Source organism: Geotrypetes seraphini, chromosome 3 (genome assembly GCF_902459505.1).
Source record: "Geotrypetes seraphini chromosome 3, aGeoSer1.1, whole genome shotgun sequence".
NCBI classification, from domain to species: domain Eukaryota; kingdom Metazoa; phylum Chordata; class Amphibia; order Gymnophiona; family Dermophiidae; genus Geotrypetes; species Geotrypetes seraphini.
The window spans coordinates 145,378,194-145,399,550 of record NC_047086.1 but is presented as its reverse complement, the minus strand read 5'-3'; the positions used below and the strand labels follow the sequence as shown (position 1 = coordinate 145,399,550).

The following is a 21,357-nucleotide window of genomic DNA, read 5'->3' as shown; positions in this document are numbered from 1 at the left end:
GACTTGATGGTTTATCTTTTTTCTATTTGCAGAGAATTCTCTCTTAACAGCATAGTCATCAGTACAAAGCAGATTTTTGCCTTTTGATAAGCATATCTTATTCACATCTAGCAAATTTCCAACAATTATGAGAAAAGTGAGAGGCCAAGATAGTCTAAGAACATAAGAATGGCCTCACTGGGTCAGACCAATGGTCCATCAAGCCCAGTAGCCCATTCCCACAGTGGCCAATCCAGATCACCAGTGCCTGGCCAAACCAGGCAATATTTCATACAATGCAGTGGCTTCCCCCGTGTCTTTCGCAATAACAGACTATGGACTTTTCCTCCAGGAACTTGTCCAAACATTTCTTAAAACCAGCTACACTATCCGTTCTTACCACATCCTCTGGCAATGCGTTCCAGAGCTTAACTATTCTCTGAGTGACAAAAATTATATATATACTGCATCTCTTCTCTCCTGTTCCTCTTCACTACACAACATACCTTGCAGAACAGATTCGTTATAACCATACTAAAATGGCCTTCTCACTGCAGGCATGATTACCTTCCTTATCTCTTCACACTGTTATTTCAACATTTGCACCTGGAAGAGGGGATGCCTGGAATCTTGTGTCCAATTGCTATTCATTTTTGTATTGAACCAGTTTACCATGTGAACCCCAACACAGAGCTCTACTTGCAGATAATACTTGGAAATCCATATTCTCATGAACCCTAGAGCTGTTGTGAGCTATCTGTTATGTGACTCAGGCCCTATTTCCAACAGAGTTAGATCCTTTGGCAAGATACCTATTCTAATGGTAGTTACAATTATATTGCCATAGTTTTGATCTGTGCTTGTCTTTAATCACTTTATCACTGAGCTGAGAAAGATCAGGGCCGACATAGATGTTAGTAAAATCAGGATTTATTTCCAGTTCAGTAGCAAAATCCAGCATTTTTCGAATAGTATCTGCCCATTTGTTGTTGCTTAATGACTTTTCATCAGTGGTATAGTAAGAGGGGCGTGGGGGGGGATCTGCCCTGGGCACCGTCTCGGTGGGGGCACTGGCACCCATCTTCCTCTGTGCCCCCCTATCTTCCTTCCCCCCCTTCTCTTCCCCTGTACCTCTTTAATGTTCCCAGCACGAGCAACAACCCCAACCTGTACCTAGGAAGTAACATCAGAGGAAGAGCTGACCCTGGTGTGAGCAACAGGTTGGGGTTGCTGCTCGCAATGGAAACGTTAAAGAAGTACGGGGAAGGGGCTTGCATGCGCGCGGAAGTAGAGAGCAGGGAAGGAGCAGATGGGGTAGGGGGGTGGAGAAGAAGGTGAGGGAGGGGCACCACTGCCTCGGGTGCCTCACCCTCATTATGCCACTGCTTGCCATCTGAAGTAGTCATCAAGAGGAAAATTCTGTAAGGGCTACCTAAAGTTGGGCACCTACCAAAATGTGGACTCTAACAATTTTTATCTATATATGATCTACCCTTGTATCAAAGATAATATGAACTGCTTTGTTGGATCCTCAGACGGCTGCTACCGATGATGAACCACAAGGGCTTGGTATCCCGTTTACACAGCTCAGTTCTTCATAGGTCCCATTCTTTTATAAAATTTCTATTTAGTGATATTCATGTTTGAATAATATGCAAATTAGAAATTGTGCAGGACACTTGTCTGTTGTATCAAGGCTTTACAAGGATGTCCCCTTCCAACATGACCATGTTTCAGTTATTTTCATCAGGGTCGGGCTCCCTTATTTATGATAAATCCAGCTCATGTTGCATTGCTGTGCTATTATTTTCCTTTGAACGTTTGATCTGAGCCTTGTTAAAGCCTTGATACAACAGAGTTCTTTGAGCATTTCTACGGACTATTGGTCTTGACACAAAGTCCATACTCTGTTATTGGGAAAGACATGGGGGAAGCCAATGCTTGACCTGGATCGGTAGCATGGAATAATGCTACTCCTTGGGTTTTGGCCATGTGCTAGTGACCTGGATTGGCCACTGTGAGAACGGGCTACTGGGCTTGTTGGACCATTGGACTGACTCAGTAAGGCTATTCTTATGTTCTTATGTTAAATCATAGGGGGAAATTCTACTGGCGCCTAATTTAATTATCAAACGCAGTTTCAAATAACAAAAAATTGCAATGTTAAAGCATTTACCAGCGCCTAAATAATACGCACCAGAACTGCACCTACATAGGCGCTTTAGGCTGCTTAATGCCACTATGGGCGTGGCTAACGCCAGAAGCGCCTACATAGGCATGATTAATGATAAAGTTAAAGTCATGGACTTAAAAATTCTGAAAGCCTGCCCTTCCTGAAGTGATTATTTATTTAACAGCTAATAAATAACTTAATAAACGTACTGCTATTAAGGTATTATTAGGACATTGAAACAAAAGACAACCACATACAATGGAGAAAACCAGATCTCAATATGTGTGGCTCCTTGATTTTATAATAAATCACACTGAGCCCATATCATCATAGGTCTGAAAAAGACTCCATGTAACATATATAATGACTCGCATTCAATATTCAATTTATCTTTGTTTTAATTGCTTAATTTTCACTTGATGCCCACAATAATACACTTTGATGAGGCTTTTAAATCATATAGATGAATTGTTCATGGTGTGTCTCTATAAACCATTCAAAAATCTGTTTCAGTATAATTATCATTTTATAGCAAAGTTACTTAGCTTAATCTCTTTAGACAGCACAAAAGCACAAAGGTTGTAGTTTTCAAATCCAACTCCAGTAGTTTTCAAGTTCGACATATGTTATATGGAGTTTTTTCAGGCCTATGATGATATGGGATCAGTGTGATTTATTATAAATCGAGAAGCCATATTGAGGTCTGGTTTTCTCCATTGTATGTGGTTGTCTTTTGTTTCAATGTCCCAATAACACCTTACTAGCAGTACATTTATTAAGTTCTTTATTAACTGTTATTTCAAAACATCTGCGTCCAATAGAATTTCATGTGATTATTTACTTGACAGGTGATGAAATTATTTATCAGTGTAAAATCTCCCAGTTGGCATGCAAAATAATAATTGCATGCCAACCAGGAGGGGGAAGAGTTTGGTGACTTAAGTAATTCAGGGCTCCTTTTACTAGGCTGAAGTAAGCACTAGTGTGTGCTTATAACTCAAAATGGCTTACTGCGGGATGTGCTCAGACATCCTGTGGTAAGTTCAAAATCTGCCTGTGCTGACAATTTTTTCTATTTTTTTGGAAGGGATGTGTCAGGAGACAGACAGTGGGCATTCCTGTGCTAAATTATTTAGCGTGTGGTAATGTGACTGCACTAACTGGTTAGTGCATAATTACCACATGAACCACCTATAAAATACATGTCAATAAGTGCTCTTTTGGTAGTATTTTTTAATGGTCATTATTAGACAAAATAGAAATTTGGCCATTTTCTAGCTGCAGTAACAATGGCCTTAACACACGGGAAAAATGCATAAGGATGTGACCGAGTTCAAAGAAGCATGGGATGAACACAGAGGATCTAGAATCAGAAAATAATATTAAAAATTGAATTAAGGCCAGTACTGGGCAGATTTGCACGGTCTGTATATGGCCGTTTGGGGGAGGATGGGCTGGAGAAGGCTTCAATGGCTAGGAGGGTTTAGATGGACTGGAATAGGTTTTGACGGAGATTTCGGCAGTAGGAACCCAAGCACAGTACTGGGTAGAGCTTTGGATTCTTGCCCAGAAATAGCTAAGAAGAAAAAATAAAAAAAAATTAAATTGAATCAGGTTGGGCAGACTGGATGGACCATTCGGGTCTTTATCTGCCGTCATCTACTATGTTACTATGTTTACTAATATTTGATATCTCGCCAAAACTTACAACAGTTCTCAGCAGCTTTATAATTAAAGTAAAAATATAGCATAAGAAAGAGAAAGGAACTCCATAATTAGTAGGAAAGACCTAACAGAATCATCCCTACCAATTTAAAAAAACTCACATAAAATCCTACAAAACTATAAAATAAAATATAAAAATCCTGTTGTGATAAAATGTCTGATTGCCTCTCGATTAATACAGTGTTTTTAATAATTTTTTAAAAGCTACAAAATTAGTTTCAAGACCAATATAAATTTGGAAGCTGGTTCCAAAGACTTGGTGCTAACTGGAAAAAAAGTCTTATGTCATGTGCACTTCCATTTTCTATGTACTGCTGGTCAAACGAGTCTTATTGTCTTGTAAAGGCTTCAATATATGCCCTGGAGTATAAGGGATGGTCAAAGAACTCAAATAACTAGGTTCCAAGGTATGAAATGCCTTATGTGTTAACATTGATATTTTAAATTGAAATCTAAAGACAGCTGGTAACCAATCATAATGCAAATAAAGAGGAGTGACTCGGTCAAACTTACTTTTATGGCCTAATATCTTAAGAGCAGTATAAGTCTGATGTCGCCGTAAGTTGAATTAAGAAATGCCAGCGTAAGCAACATTGCAATAATCAAGTCTTGAAATAAAGGATGTGACGAGGTCACTCTTTACCTCAGCTTAGTAAAAGGATCCCTCAGTGAAGACTAGAGCTGATCAAGGTCCCTAAGATTATTGTTTTTGTAATCAAGGAGCAATTTGTCTTTGCTAGTCTACAAAATATAGTAATTACAAAAGCACAGTGAGTGGGTAAGAATAGTCAACTTTCTCCCTATCCCCCACCCCCTTTTATGAAGCTGCGTTAGGATTTTTTTTATTGCTAGCCACAGTGGTAAAAGTTCTTACGCTCATAGGAATTCTATGACCGTCGGAGCTTTTACCACCGTGGCCAGCAATAAAAAAAAACCCTAACACAGCTTCATAAAAAGGGGAACGTTATATTATTCTATAGGGTTTTGGACAGTTAGGCTGAACCTTTGATATTCTAGTCATCTTTTATTTAAACTGCCTCCAGAGATACTTAAACATTGCCTGGTTTTAATCCTGCACTTATTCATTGTCTTTTCAGGAAAGAGATCTAATTCTGACCTTTAATGTCTCAATGCATCGTTCCTGGTGGATGGAGAATGGGCCAGGCTGTGCAGTGACCTCAGTGACCCCTGTCCCTGACTGGGCACCTGAAGACCATCGTTATATTACTGTCTCAGGGTGTTTGCTTGAGTACCAGTATATAGAAGTGGCGCATTGTTCTCTTCAGATCATTTTTGCAGTAAGTCCTACATTTCTGATTGCACAAATACTTCAGTGGACTCATACTGATTAAGCCTATCACTTTATTCTTTTATTATTGTATATCTTGTGCAAAGGATATATTGTGTGACAGGGTCATTTGGTAACAGTGTGCACTAATGTTAGTAAATGAGTACTGTTGATGAACTATGGGGCCAATGTACAAAACTGAAACTTTAACAATATCAGTGCTGAGGTATTGAGATGTGAATTATTCAGAATAGCTCTGTACCTATTAATGCTGCAAAAAGAAATGCACATTAAAGGGCGAACATATAAATAGCCATACTGGGTCAGACCAATGGTCCATCTAGCCAAGTTTCCAATCATGGTCAATCCAGGTAAAAAAAAAATATCTGACAGAATTCCAAAATATAGAATGATTCCATGCTTCTGATCCCAGGGCAAGCAGTGACTTCTCGTGTCTATTTCAATAGCAGAGAAATCACAAAGCAAAAAAGAATCCAACAAGTCCGCAGTGAATGTCGTGCAAATAAAAACCAAAAGGAGAACTGTAGAACTTCATCATCAGCAGTGTCCTGAGACGCATCTCTCAATGTTTTTATCAAGGAGGAAAACTTGCAGAAGACAAATTGAATATTAGTGATAGGACCAACATGATACTAAATATCAATAAGATTCAGCTCTTGTAGAAGTTTAATAGTTGGATTTCATTTAAAAGTTTGTCCCAATTTATTGTTTGCTGCAAGGGCACAGTTAAAATCACCTCCTAAAAATAATGTGCCTTATAATGAAAGGTTTGACTGGGGATAAAATTTTGAAAAAAATCAAACAAGTTATTATTGGAGGCATAAATATTAGCCAAAGTAATATAGAGGGGCATAATCAAAAGGGACATCTAAGTCCGTTTGCCTCTAAGTCGCAGATCGTCCAAACTAAAAATCAGCATAGGACACTGTTTCGAAAAATACGTCCCAAATTTTTTTTGTTTTGAAAATCGTTTAATTATACGTCCTGCCGCTCTGATCGGCCAAGTCGCTAAATCTTTATACCACATTTCCGTCCAACTTTTCGTCCAAGTCAAAAACGCCTAGAACAAGTCCTGTTGGACGTGGGAGGGGTCTGCAAAGTGATGGACTGAACACCCAGACATGGCACCTAAATAATGGGGTACCTTACAGGGCACTGCTGTGAACTTCACAAAAAGGGTGCCATATCTTCTCCTCACCACAGCTCCCTTATAAGTTATGATGAGCCCCCCAAACCACCTCCAGAATCCCCTAGACCCACTTATCTACCACCCCAATAGCCCTTATGGCTGCAGGAGCCACTTATATGCCAGTACAAAAGTTTTGGGGGTGTATAGGGGAGTGCACATGTTTAAGTATCAATGCAGTGATTACAGGGTCTTATGGGCATGGGTCCTCCTCTCCATGGGTCCCTAACCCACTCCCAAGATGGTTTAAGCCGCCCCTGTGCTGTACGACTAGGCTTTCCTATGCCAGGCTGCCAGGTGATGATGGTCTGAAGGCTGAATTTTAAAGGTGTGATTAATATTTTTATGGGGGTGGGGGTGGTCAGTGATCACTGGGGTAGTGTGTGGGGGTCTGTTTTATGTGTTTGCAATGCTTATCTGGTTACTTTAGGTGGGTTTTTGTGACTTAGACCAAGTTTTACATCATACTATATTTAGAAGAAATGAAATCAGTAAGGCTTGTATTTCTCACATCTGCCAAGTCCCTAAATGTGTAATACTGGGTAATGAAAACTTACAAATATTGAGTATAAGGGTGCACTATAAAGCAGCTTATGAGTTAGCTAATAATAGGTATTAACCAATAAGTCAGCAGGTATGACAGATAAAGAATTATCAATCAACTGAGCTCAGAAATTAGGATCATTATGCTTCGTAGAAAATGAATGAGGTAAAGATGAGATAATTATCATAGCATAGTAGGATAAGCCTAAATTCAAACACACCCACACATTCACACACTAACATTCACACACCAGACCAAAATAAAAGGAGATAATCTTCTTTCGCTTTTTAAAAATGTTGCAGCAATATAGCTGGGAGTACAATGAGATCTTCTAGCGATGAAGATTAAAGAGGATTTAAGATGATTAAATTCACTAGATATTTCTCAGCACAGTCATTCTTATTCCAGGATAGATTGGAACGGCAAAATGTCAAAAACATAAGGACCATATCTTCTATTTTCCATCAGCACAGTCATCTCCATTGGTCTCAGACTCTGGGAAAATGTGCATCGCCAGTCATAAATTACAAAAAAAAAAAATTTGTACGATAACATACGAAGGGTCTGTCATGGCAACTCCAGCTGGTTTTGTCGGGTGCACTAAAAACCCATCTTGCAAAAGATTACTGCAACATCAGAGGAATTTCAACTGTAATCCTTAGTGATTATATTTGAGAAAAAAAATAAATTAATAATAATAATAATTTTTAATTGTGATAATCTTCTTTCAGATAATCTTTCAGTATATATGAAGGAGGTAAGATATATAGGCAGCAGTAATGCAACAATAGTTCAAAGTAAACTCCTACATTCACTGGATCAAAAACCACTGGATATATCAGCTTGCTACTTCAGTGTAAAATATTCAGTCTCTAGTTGTTATCCACAGCTCGCTAGACCAAAGGGCTTTTAAAAGATCTGTCATAGCAATTGTCTATGGTTCTGTCGGACACACAAAGGACCTGTCTTGCAAAAGATCACACCAACATCAGCCAAAGTGCAATACAACTTGTTCTTTCAGTTGACAGGTTGTTAATCTGGCAATTTGTAAAACATGTGGAGGGGCATAATCAAAACATAAGTCTTAGTCCGATTTGGGCGTTTGATTAAGGTGACCATACGTCCCGTTTTCAACGGGACAGTCCTGTTTTCAGACCGAGCGTCCTGTTGTCCCGACCCACCGCTTCAGGACACCGAAATGTCCCGTTTTCAGGGACAGCGTCCCGAAGCTGTGCACGTGGACACCAGGATGGGCGATCACTTTCCCTCCCTGCCGCGCCGATTCTAACCCTGGGCCGCAGCTGCTGCTTCTTCCCTTCTTCCCGATGTCAATTGTGATGTCAGAGAGGACGTTCCGGGCCAGCCAATCGCTGCCTGGCTGGCCCGAACTTCCTCTCCGACGTCAAAATTGACGTCGGGAAGAAGCAGCGGCGGTGGCCCAGGGTTTGAATCAGTGCAGCAGGGAGGCAGACTGGCAGGCAGCGGTGGTACATGGGCGGTTTGAATCGCTAGGGGGGTTTGAATCCGCGGTGGGGGTTGAATCCGCGGGGGGGGGAGTTGAATCGTGGGGGGAGGGGGGGTTGAATCAGGCATTTGAGGGAGGGAAGGAGGTGGCCGGCAGGCAGGTTGGCTTCAGGGGAGGGACAAAGGCAAGGGAAGACATAGGAAGGAGGCACAGACTAGCCCGCCTACTTCGAAGGGCTTTAAACTAGGTAAGTCGGGGGTGGGTACCCACTTTTACACCGAAGCAGTAAGCAACAATCCAGATGTAGCGAACCAACATTACGCTTCTAGGTCTGAGGTAAGTACCCTTACTGCAAACGAATCGCTAGGAGACAATTTGACTCAAACAGGTGGCTCACAACAGGAGCTTAGCAAACAGAAAGAGTGGAGAGCTATGTATGTTAACGCACACAGCCTAGGGAATAAATTTCTAGAACTAGAAACAGAAATAGTTAATTCAGACCTAGACATAGTAGCAATATCCGAAACATGGTTCACAGACTCTCATGGGTGGGATATAAACATACCAGGATACAACCTGATTAGACAAGATAGAGAGGGTAAGTTAGGTGGTGGGGTAGCACTTTATATCAAAAAGAACATTAAGACAACCAGGATCACAGATGTCAAGTATACTGGGGAATCCATCTGGGTAAACTTGGCCAGAGGTGGAGAAAAATGCCTGTACCTTGGTGTGGTATACAGACCTCCAAGACAATCGGAGGATAAGGACGCAGAATTAATTGAAGACATTGAGAATATCACCTTACGGGGGGAGGCTGTTCTATTAGGAGACTTCAACATGCCTGATGTAGACTGGAACACATTATCAGCGACAACTTGTGATAGCAGGAGGATATTGACGTCCATGAAGGGAGTTCGGCTCAAACAAATGGTACTAGAGCCCACTAGGGCCCAGGCCATCCTGGACCTGGTACTTACGAATGGAGAAAGCGTCTCGGACGTCTCGGTGGGAGATACGGTAGCCACCAGTGACCATAACATGGTATGGTTTAACCTTAGGAAAGGCTTCCCTAGATCACAAACAAAAACAAGGGTATTCAATTTCAGGGGCACTGACTTCGCACATATGGGAGATTTCGTCTACCAGACGCTGCAGGTTCAAGAAGTAACTGATAATGTGGAAGCTATGTGGTCAACCTTGAAATCGATCCTTCATGAGGCAATTATCCGCTACATAAAATCGGTAACCAAACAACAAAGAAAAAGGAAACCCCAATGGTTCACAGATGAGGTATCATACCTCGTCAAGGAGAAGAAAAGAGCATTTCTCTCATACAAACGCATGGGGGGAAAAGAAGCAAACATTGAATACAGGGCGAAGTCTGCAGCGGTCAAAACAGCAGTCAGGGAGGCCAAACTTCATATGGAAGAAACTCTAGCGAAGAACATCAAGAAAGGGGACAAATCCTTCTTCAGGTACATTAGCGACAGGAATAAAAACACAAACGGGATAGTACGCCTTAGAACGCCAGACGGGAATTATGTGGAAACTGACTCCGATAAAGCCAAACTACTGAACGATTACTTCTGTTCAGTCTTTACCTGCGAGGCACCAGGGCACGGGCCTCGGCTGGATGCAAAGCAATGCATGGATGACCCATTTCAGAAGTTTGAGTTCACACCAGCTGATGTTTACAGAGAACTGTCAAGAATCAAGGTGAACAAAGCCATGGGGCCGGACAATCTGCACCCAAGAGTGCTCAGAGAGCTATGCGATGTCTTGGCGGAACCGTTAGCCATGCTCTTCAATCTCTCCCTAAGTACGGGGAGAGTCCCCCTGGACTGGAAAACTGCCATCGTTGTTCCTCTGCACAAAAAGGGTTGCAGAGCGGAGGCTGCAAATTACAGGCCAGTAAGTCTCACATCAATAGTGTGTAAACTCATGGAAACTCTACTTAAAGGGAAATTAGACACGATATTGGATGAGGGGAATCTGAGGGATCCCTGTCAACATGGATTCACTAGGGGCAGGTCATGCCAATCCAATCTTATCAGCTTCTTTGACTGGGTGACAGGAAAGCTAGACTCGGGAGAGTCTCTGGACATAGTGTACTTGGATTTCAGTAAAGCGTTTGACAGTGTCCCACACCGTAGACTATTAAACAAGATGAAATCGATGGGGTTAGGTGAGAAGCTAACGGCATGGGTCAATGATTGGCTGAGTGGAAGACTTCAGAGGGTGGTGGTCAATGGCACCCTCTCTAAGACATCGGAGGTGACTAGCGGAGTGCCACAGGGCTCAGTCCTGGGACCATCCCTTTTTAACATATTTATAAGGGACTTGACCCGAGGGCTTCAGGGAAAAGTAGCGCTGTTTGCCGACGACGCCAAACTGTGTAATATAGTAAGTGAAAGCGATCTCACGGATGGTATGACGCAGGATCTGATCAAGTTGGAAAACTGGTCCTCGACATGGCAGCTGGGCTTCAACGCAAAGAAGTGTAAGGTGATGCATCTCGGCAGCAGAAATCCATGCAGAACATACACCTTGAATGGAGAAAACTAGCTATGACTTCAGAAGAACGGGACTTGGGAGTAATCATCAGTGCACACATGAAGGCTGCCAAACAGGTAGAGAAGGCCTCATCCAAGGCAAGGCGACTGATGGGATGTATCAATAGAAGCTTCGTCAGCCGTAAACCTGAAGTCATAATGCCACTGTACAGAACCATGGTGAGACCTCATCTGGAGTACTGTGTGCAATTCTGGAGGCCACATTACCGTAAAGATGTACTTCGAGCTGAGTCAGTCCAGCGAATGGCCACTAGGATGGTCTCCGGACTCAAGGGTCTCTCATACGAGGAAAGACTGGGCAAGTTGCAGCTCTACTCTCTAGAGGAGCGCAGGGAGAGGGGTGACATGATTGAGACATTTAAGTACATCACAGGTCGTGTCGAGGTGGAAAACGACATATTCTTTCCTAAGGGACCTTCAGTCACAAGGGGGCACCCGCTCAAACTCAGAGGAGGGAGATTTGGTGGTGACACCAGGAAGTATTTCTTTACAGAAAGGGTGGTGGATCACTGGAACAAACTACCGGTGCAGGTGATCAAGGCCACTAGCGTGCTCGACTTTAAGAATAAATGGGACATCCACGTGGGATCTCTACGTGGGTCAAGCAGCACTCTGACTTAATGGGGTGGGACAGTAGAGTGTGCAGACTTGATGGGCTATAGCCCTTTTCTGCCGTCATCTTTCTATGTTTCTATGGGAGCACTATGGACATAGGAAGTAGGCACTGGGGGCACTAGGGACACAGGACAGGCACTGGGGGCACTATGGACATGGGAAGGAGGCACTGGGGGCACTAGGGACACAGGACAGAGGCACTGGGGGCACTAGGGACACAGGACAGGCACTGGGGGCACTAAGGACACTGAACAGAGACACTAGGGGCACTAAGGATACAGGACAGAGGCACTAGGGGCACTAGGGACACAGGACAGGCACTGGGAGCACTATGGACATGGAAAGGAGGCACTGGGGGCACTAAGGACACAGAACAGAGACACTGGGGGCACTAAGGACACAGGACAGAGGCACTGGGGGCACTAAGGACATAGGAAGGAAGGAGGGAGGGAATAGAAAGGGACAATTGTTGGGCCTGAGCGCAGAAAGAAAGAAATGAAAGAAAGGATACACAGTCAGAAGGAAACACAACCAGAGACTCATGAAATCACCAGACAGCAAAGGTAAGAAAAATGATTTTATTTTTAATTTAGTGATCAAAACGTGTCAGTTTTGAAAATTTATATCTGCTGTCTATATTTTGCACTATATTTATCTATTTTTCTATAGTTACTGAGGTGACATTGCATATTTTAAAGTCATTTGCCTTGACATCTTTGAAACCCCCCAAATATAAATGATAAACATTTTCTTGGCGTACAGTGTGCTTTGTAGTTTTTTTTTATTTTAAGGTTACCATTATGAATTAATATGAAAATATTATGTGTACATGAAAAATGAATGGAAGAAATTGGGGGCGGGATTGGGGGCGGGGCTAGGGTGGGATTGGGGTGGGATTGAGTGCGGGACTGACAATTAATAGATGTCCCCTTTTGATGAAAAAAATAAATGGTCACCTTACGTATGATGCTAGACGCCCAAAGCTGGCAGTGGGAAAATGCCCATTTTCTTTTCTTTTTTTAAAAAAAATCTTTATTAAATTTCCAAACTACCATTGTGCAAACAAAGACCAGTCTTTGATTTCTTATTTAAAAATCCAGGTATTAATTTATACCACTGAGCGGCCTGGTGTCCAAGGAAGTCCGCCTGAAAACATAAGATCGGCAGATTATACAGATTTTTAAGATTTTTTAATCAGGGAACCCCTCCTGAATGGCCTGCTTCAACTGCATCTATCTATAATTTGGGGATTTAGCAAAACCAAATGTATGTTGCAGTCGTGAAAAATCAGTTTACCATCTGACATTACATCGTCCAAAGTACGTATGCCTGCCTTCATCCAATGCTTCCAAATGACCTTAAACCCGCCAATTTGAATCTTGGAGTTCAGCCATAGGGACTGACAAAAAATGCCCATTTTCAAAAAATGCGTCTAGAATTTTTTTTTAAGAAAATCATCTATCTGAACGTCCAGATTATTGTTCATCCAGACCGCCAGTATGTCTATCTTTATGCCACATTTTTAACCAAAATTTTGTCCAAGTCCCAAATCCTTAGAACAAGACCATTTGGGCGTGAGAGGGGTCAATTTTATAATCGACTGGTCACCCAGACATGGCAACAGAGCAGTGGGGCTCCTTACAGGGCAATGCTATGAACTTTACAAAAAGGGTGTCGATAAACATCTTACCAGAACTCCATTATAGGTTATGGTGAGCCCCCCAAACACACTATACCCACCTGTCTACAACCCCAATAGCCATTATGACTGCAGGTGCCACCTATATGGCAGTAGAGTAGGGTTTTAGGGAGTTTTGGTGGGTGCACATGTTTTACCATAAATGTAGTGGTTAGAGAGGCTTATGGGCCTGGGTCCTCCTCTCTATGGTTCACTAGCCCATCCTCCCTAGGCTATTTAAGACACCTGTGTGCAGCTCTACTAGGCTTTCCTATACCTGGTGCTGATGTTCTGGAGACAGGTATGTACTTTTTTATTCTGATCTTTGTGGGGGTGTGAGGGGGTCAATGAATGCTGGGGAAGTGTGTGAGGATCTTTACTTTATCTCTGCCGTGGTTATTTGGTAACTTTGGATACCTTTTTGGCACTTATACCTGTTTTTACATTGTCTAACTCACAACGTTTGTGTTTCATCCAGGATGTCTAGAAAAACTTTCGATTATCGCTGCGGGACGATTAAGTCTAGGTCGGCCTCCATCCCGCCCACATACTGCCCTAACCACTCCTCCAAATACGCTCTTTTCACCTCTGGGTGCACAGCGGCATTCAGAGGCATAAAAAGTCCCTTGGCATGTCCAGAAATTTGGTTTGATTATCAGCACTTGGACGACCTGTCTTTTAGGTCATCCACGTGCCGACTTGGGTGGGTTTTTAGACGTGGTTGTTTTGATTATGAGCCCCTTAGGGTACAAAATCTGTACATTTCTTCTGCCAGGCCAACACTCCGATATTACTGTTACCGCCACACTAAATCTCAGTGTTTCCATCTATCTTGTGAACAAAGATGCTGCGATCTTTTCTTTCAATCAGTACTTTCACCAGATTAGTATTGGTTGTAACGTCTCACAATTCAAACTTCCATTGGGAATTGCTCCCCCAGCACATAAGTGGCTCACCCTCAGGCCCAAATGATCTGATTAACCCCCATCAGGAGAATGAAGCAAACGCCACGAGACTCACCAGCCACTTGCCATTGCTGAATAAAGAGGTCCATCACGCAACCGCAACTTCTCAACACGGCTCCACAGCTCCAGCACTTTCACCACAGGCAACCCGTCGCTCAGCAAGCCTCTGTCTCTCCACCACAAGCATGCCTTAGTTGAGGGGCCCTAGCACAGCTTAAAATAGTGTTCTACGGTAAGTGCCATTTTAGAACATGCTCAAAATTTTTTTATTTTTAAGGAGGGTTGTATCAAGGGGGCATTCCTGTAGTAAGTAGTTAGCACAGCTACATTTCAGAGCGCTAACTGATTAGTGCAGGATTATTACATGAGCCCTTAGGGCCAACTGTGCCCAAACCATAGGTTTGGTGCCTAGGAATGTGGTGCTTAGCGCATGTCAAACTTAAGTTAGGCGCCATTTATAGAATCGTACCTGGCACTGCCTAAAATAGACTTATATTGGGAGGCGTCTGAACCTTAGGCGCACCCAGTGGCGTATCTGGGGAGGTTACTTGTAATTGGATACCATACTTTGTAGGAAAGGCAAGAGAGGGGAGATATGATAGAGACGTTTAAATAATGAGTCAAAATGTTGTGGGATCGTGGCACCAAGGTACCCCTCCTCTTCAAACCTAGAATGCCCCCCCCCAAAAAAAAAAGAGGGAGAAAAAGCCTCAGACTAATGTAGCAGTACAGAACCAAAAGGTACAAATCAAAACTGCTTTAAATACTTTCACTGGCAAAAAATTCCATCATAGAACAGCTCAGGTTTAGAAAAGGGCAAAGTCACCCGGAGACACGTTCAAGGACTTAGCTGACAAAAGACAACTTGAGCTCCAAGATTGGAGAAGACATGACAGCGTTGGAGCCCAAGTCGTCCTTTGTCAGCTAAGTCCTTGAACGTGCCTCCAGGTGACTTTGCCCTTTTCTAAACCTGAGCTGTTCTGTGAGGGAGTTTTTTGCCAGTGAAAGTATAAAAAGCAGTTTTGATTTGTACCTTTTGATTCTATGCCACTACATTAGTCTGAGGCTTTTTCTCCCACTTTTTGGATACATGCTGTGTTTGAAGAGGGGGTTCCTCGGTGCCACGATCACACAACATTTTGACTCATTATATGAACATATTATATGTTGTGCGTCCTCATATAATTTGTTAACACATTAGAGACGTTTAAATACCTGCATAGCATAAATGCACATGAGTCGAGTCTCTTTCATTTGAAAGGAAACTCTGCAATGAGAGGGCGTAAGGTGAAGTTAAGGGGTGACAGGCTCCAGATTAATCTAAGGAAATACTTTTTTACAGAAAGGGTGGTAGATACATGGAATAGTCTCCCAGAAGAGGTGGTGGAGACAGAGACTGTGTCTGAATTCAAAAGGGCCTGGAATAGGCACGTGGGATCTCTCGGAGAGAGAAAGAGATAATGGCTACTGCAGATGGGAAGACTAGATGGGCCGTTTGGCCTTTATCTGCCATCTTGTTTCTATGTTTCTATTTCCATAACTGAATGCTGAATTTCTCCTGGCTGTACTACTACAGTTGCTCCTGACTTCCCCATATAGTGCCTCAACAGGACATTAACAGGACAATTTTATAAACCCTTTTCACCGGTAAAATGGTGTTTTACATGTATAAAATACCTCTTATATAATTGTACAATTTAACTGCCACTGGAAGACGCCGAGTCATGTTTTAGAATGAATTTGTTTGGGAACTGCTTCTGAGGATGATATTGTCGAAACAGAGACTCTGGGCTCCTTTTACTAAGGTGTGCTAGCATTTATAGCGCACGCAGGACTTAGCCCAAAGGAAAAATTTATAAACTATAAAGAATTTTACCTCATGCAAAATTGTCATTTCTTTAATAAGACATTAACTATTTTTTCTGAGGCCCTCCAAGTACCTACAGATCCAAAATGCAGCCCTGCAAAGGGTTTGAGTTTGAGACTACTGGCTTAGAGGGAACATAGGTCTGTGGCCTGATCCCTGGGTTCAGGGTTACCAGCACAGTTTCTAGCAGATACGTACACCAAGCTGGCCAAGAATCCAAGTTGAACTTGGCTACCTGAATGTAGTTGTTGCAGTATCTCAACATCAGGTTAAAGGTTTCGGGTAGAGGTCTTGTTATTTCCCTCTAGGCATCCTTAATGAAGCTCTGGCCTGGCCTTTTATACTTTCTGGGTCATGCCCCTCCTAGCTCCACCCCTCCCATGTCATGTCTCCCTTAGGGGGGGGGACTAAAGTTTGAAGGTGATCGTGACACTGTGAAGGAATATTCTTAAGGGAAAGTGGCAGTGTCCTTTAGACTCCCTCACAAGGAGCTTAGTTAGGGCCCTGCCCAGTTCTGCCTCCAGCCCTGCCCCATTCTGCCCCCAGCCCCGCCCCAAAGCGCCCTTGACCTCTCTGTCTTTCCCTTCCCCTCCCCCTGCCTTATTCTAGAATCTCTCCCTCCTCCTTCCCTAGTCTGACATCTCTCTCTTCCCCTTCCAGTGATCTGACATCTCTTTCCTTCCCTTTTCCCCCTCCTGTTCTCTGGCATCTTTATCTACTCCTTCCCTTGCCTCCCCTCGAGGTCTGGCATCTTTCCTTCCCTTTTCTCCCCATCCCTGCGGTCCAGCATCTCTTTTACCCTCCCCGTGCTACACACCCCCTCCCCGGGGATCCGGTGCTTGTTCAACCAGTGCTGCTGTAACTCTATGGGCTATCGGCAGTATGACTGAAGTAAGCACGCTGCCTTCAGCAACCCAGAAGCTTTCTGCTACTACTTTCCGCCTATGTGGGGACAGGAAGCAGTAGCAGAGAAGGAGCTTCTGGGTCACAGAAGACAGCATGTTTACATCAGTCATGCTGCCGACAGCCCAAAGAGTTACAGCAGTGCCAGGTGAGCAAGCATCAGATCCCATGAGGTGGGGGGGGGAGGACTCTAGACAGGTGCTCAAGCTGCTGTAGGGTTACTAGATGGTCGGTTTCCCTGGACAAAAGTTGCAGAGGTAAAAAAACCTTTCAGATTCCTGAAAAAGGACATGTCTGGGGAAGTCCATACATCTGGTAAGTCTGGAAGTCCATACATCTAAGCTTAGTGGCAGGGCAAAAGAAGGAAGAGACTAAAGAGCAAGAACAGGATCTGTGATAGTACAAGAAGGGATCAGAAATGGGTAGATTGAGTGGTCCAAGTGTCTTCTTGTCCAGTGTTGGATAACAAAAACATACTGTTATCAGAGAAATCATTAAAAATCTTGCATGTTTCTGCCTGACATTATACTTCTAAAGTATGCTTGCGAACAAGCTTTCAAATCCACCACTAGAATCCATCATCAAGTGCTCTTACTGAGGTCAATGATTTTGTTTTATGCGTGCTACCAGTTTTGAAAAAGAAAAAAAAAGAGCAAATTAAACAAATGCATTAAGTTTGAAGGAAAAGCAACTGATATGTACTCGTACAATATATGGAACTGTGTAAAACAGCAGGACTAAAGAGAACGGAAAATAATTGATTTCATAACTCCTTTTAAGAATGACAATGAGAGAGAACAACTCTTCAGTAATGACAATTAGAAATCGTAAATAGTGATGGGATTTTTTTTTCTCGCCTGGTAGTGGGTGCTGCTACCAATCCATCTGAAATGGCAAGGTAGGTAGCGTTGTAAAGCATAGCCTTTCAAGCATAAACCATAAACCTGGCATCTACTGAATCAATATTCAAAGTGGCTGGTTAAATTGCTTATTCATGGCCCACTAGTCATTTTCAATGGCACTTAAATGGTTAGTAAACAAGACAAAACTGCAGATCTGTACAAGACGTAGGCAAAATTTATTGTGACAAAATAAATATATGTAAACCCTTTTACCAATCAAGGGACCCGACACAGTCCGTGTTTCGGACAAACCTTCATCAGGGGTCCATGGTAAAAAAGGATAACAAAAAAAGTCACAAAAATTGTAGAGTAGCAGCAAAATGTTAGCAACGTCGAGATTCGCCAACTGCAGTTGGCCCGTGTCGGGTCCCTTGATTGGTAAAAGGGTTTACATATATTTATTTTGTCACAATAAATTTTGCCTACGTCTTGTACAGATCTGCAGTTTTGTCTTGTTTGCTCTCGGTTGGTTTTTTACTGCAGTTTAGGTTGGGACCTCCCTTTTCTCCTTGTTTTGTTACTTAAACGGTTAGTACCACTGAAAATGACCAGTTAGCATCCATGTCAAAACTGGCTATTTTTGTGGTGTTCTAGGCAGTGGCGCAGCGAGAAAGGTTGGCACCTGGAGTGGAGGTACCCAGCATTGCCGCGTCATGCCCCCCCCCCCCCCTTTCCCTCTGCTTGAGCAACTACCTCTTGAAATGTTCACCAGCATCTTCTTCCTACTGCTTGTGCCAGCCTTGGCTCCCTTGTGACGTCACGTCCAGGTCCCCTGACCAGGAAGTAACGTGATAAGAGAAACAAGTCAGGCGCAAGCGTTAAGTGGAAGATGCTGCTCACACCAGCAAACATTTCAAGAGGTATGCAGTGGAGGAGCGGAGAGGAACAGAGGAGCCGGCACCCCCTGCAAAGAAGGCACATGGGGCGGTTCGCCCTCCCCCTCCCCCACTTACTACATTCCTGGTCCTGGGGCAGAGTCAGCACCTGTCTGGTTAAATGCTGATATTCAGTACTTAACTGGCCAGGTTAACCGCATAAATTGGACCACATAAAAAGCTGTCCTATCATTATGTTTAAATATTTTTATTAATGTAAAATACAATACAGTGCTCCCCTGGTCATTCGCGGTCGGCGGTTCGCGGTCCCAGTCATTCGCGGTATTTTCCAACCGCGAACCGCCAACAAGGAGAGGACAGCTGGAGAGGCAGGAGAGAGCAGCTGGACCGCCGGCGAGTGCAGGAAATCACTCGCTGTATGCTCCGACCGCCTCTTCCTGCACTAAGTCGGGCCTTATCCAATCAGGTCACCAGTACCTGACAAAAACCCAAAGAGTAGCAACATTCCATGCTACCGATCCAGGGCAAGCAGTGGCTTGCCTCATATCTTTCTCAATAACAGATTATGGACTTTTCTTCCATGAAAATATCCAAATCTTTCTTAAAACTAAACTAAAATTCAGTTAACAAACAATAAGCATCTAAAGGAGTCCAAACCTTCCTAAACTGAGTAACCACAGATTTTTTCATGGCAATGACCTCCTCATATTTCCAGGTAAGGCAAAACCCCAGCCCACCAAGCATTCACTGACAAAGCAGCATTATCTTTCCATACAGATAAGATGTTTTGAATTGCTAAACCCATAAGCACATCAAACAATCTTGCCCTACTTTTTTTTTTTTTTTTTTTTTTTTACAACTGTCCTATCTTTCTACAGTAATCTATAGCCAGTTAACTACTGAATATTGGACTTAAGTGTTAGCCAGCTCTGCAAAACCAGCTATTCAGTGCTGAAGGCCAGACATAGCAGAGCGCTAAATATCCAAGAATAATAATAGCAGTGGTCAGCAAAACGCTGAGCGCCACTGGTTGAATATCGACCCCACAAATGCAAAACAGAATCCAAAAAGTAGGGAAGGGCCTAGATCAGGGGTGTCAAAGTCCCTCCTCGAGGGCCACAATCCAGTCGGGTTTTCAGGATTTCCCCAATGAATATGCATGAGATCTATTTGCATGCACTGCTTTCATTGTATGCTAATAGATCTCATGCATATTCAATGGGGAAATCCTAAAAACCCGACTGGATTGCAGCCCTCGAGGAGGGACTTTGACACCCCTGATTTATGAGGATAATTACCTGGCTGTATATCTGTTGGTTTTGAATAATTTGGAGAAATATATTGAAGATGGTAGTTTCAGTGGAGTTTTCTTGACAGACAAATGACTGTGCTATGCTAATCTAATCTAATCTAGTCTTTGATTTATACCGGGTCATCTCCCAGCGGAGCACGACTCGGTTTACAAGTAATTAAAGACCAGCAAAAAAACCCAAACAAGAGCATAAGAGAAAATAAGTGTGGTAGAGCAATCAATTTGTTGAATCTTTAGGTAAACTGTTCAAGTATTGTGTGTAAATAAAGTTTTTAGGACTTTACAAAATTGTTGTAATTGACCTATCAATCTGACAGAGTCAGGAAGCCCATACCACATTTCTACCAGTTTATAAACAAAAGATTGACTTAGTTTCCTGGCCGATTTAATTCCTTTGAAGGAAGGGAACAGGACCGGTATGTACTGAGATGAGGAGCAAATTGATTATCTGAGGTTTCTTTTTTTTTCTCCACTGTTTTTGGAATAAGCTTATACAGTGGTCTTTTGATCACAGTTGTCCTTTACTACTATATCTTTTGTTTGTATTGCGAATTGAATAATAGTAGTTCTTTTTTGTCTAGTTGAGATGAAATTTAGCAAAAACACTTCAGTTAATAATTATACACCTTCAAAACAGCACAATGAGATTCTTCTTTTACATGAAGTAGATGGAATCCAAGCAATTGCTGAGTGCCTTCCGGCCCTGCTTTTTTTTTTTAATTATTATTATTTTGTTTGATGTACTTTCGTTTTGCATTATATTATGCATGTTACTTTGTACATCGCTTCAATTGTAAGTGGTTTATAAATCTTTTAAATAAATAAATAATAATAAATGTATTTATTTTGACATTGTGAGCATTAATAGGCTTGGCAAACTCAAAAGATATTAGTTTGATGAACTGTGATCTAGTACAGGAAGGTCGATATCTTTCCAGTGTCGCAGATTGTGCCTCACTAGAGTATTTGCTGCCTGTCACTCTGTCTTCTTCCAGAGTCGCTGCATTCCCTTGAAAACAGTCTCTCACACAGATGTTGACAATCAGCCTGTGGTGAGCAGCTGCTCTCCTGCAAAACAGAAACGAGGGCAGAAGAAAGGCTTATGAGTCCCTAACAATAAGCACATTATAACATAATCCGAAGAAATCTCAAGGGTGTCCCGTATGCAGAGTAGGCCATATGTTTGGGGATTTTGATAAGGAAAGTATGCTGTAGTAAACCTGGATTAATACAGACACAAGATTGCTGCCAGCATGAAATTGATTTTTTTTTTCATGCAGGAAATTATCAGGAATTTTTATTGACAGAAGTGCTGACTGTAT

At 42.6% G+C, this 21,357-nt stretch overlaps 1 protein-coding gene across 2 annotated transcripts in view; it reads left to right on the top strand.

Annotated features, from left to right (window-relative positions):
* Window positions 1–21,357, top strand: part of NKAIN2 (sodium/potassium transporting ATPase interacting 2) — a 1,107,699-nt gene that overhangs the window by 851,730 nt on the left and 234,612 nt on the right. For both annotated transcript variants that reach the window (XM_033938936.1, XM_033938937.1), the window contains exon 4: window positions 4,975–5,175. In XM_033938936.1, coding sequence (XP_033794827.1) covers window positions 4,975–5,175 — 201 coding nt within the window. The remainder of the gene's footprint in view (window positions 1–4,974; window positions 5,176–21,357) is intronic.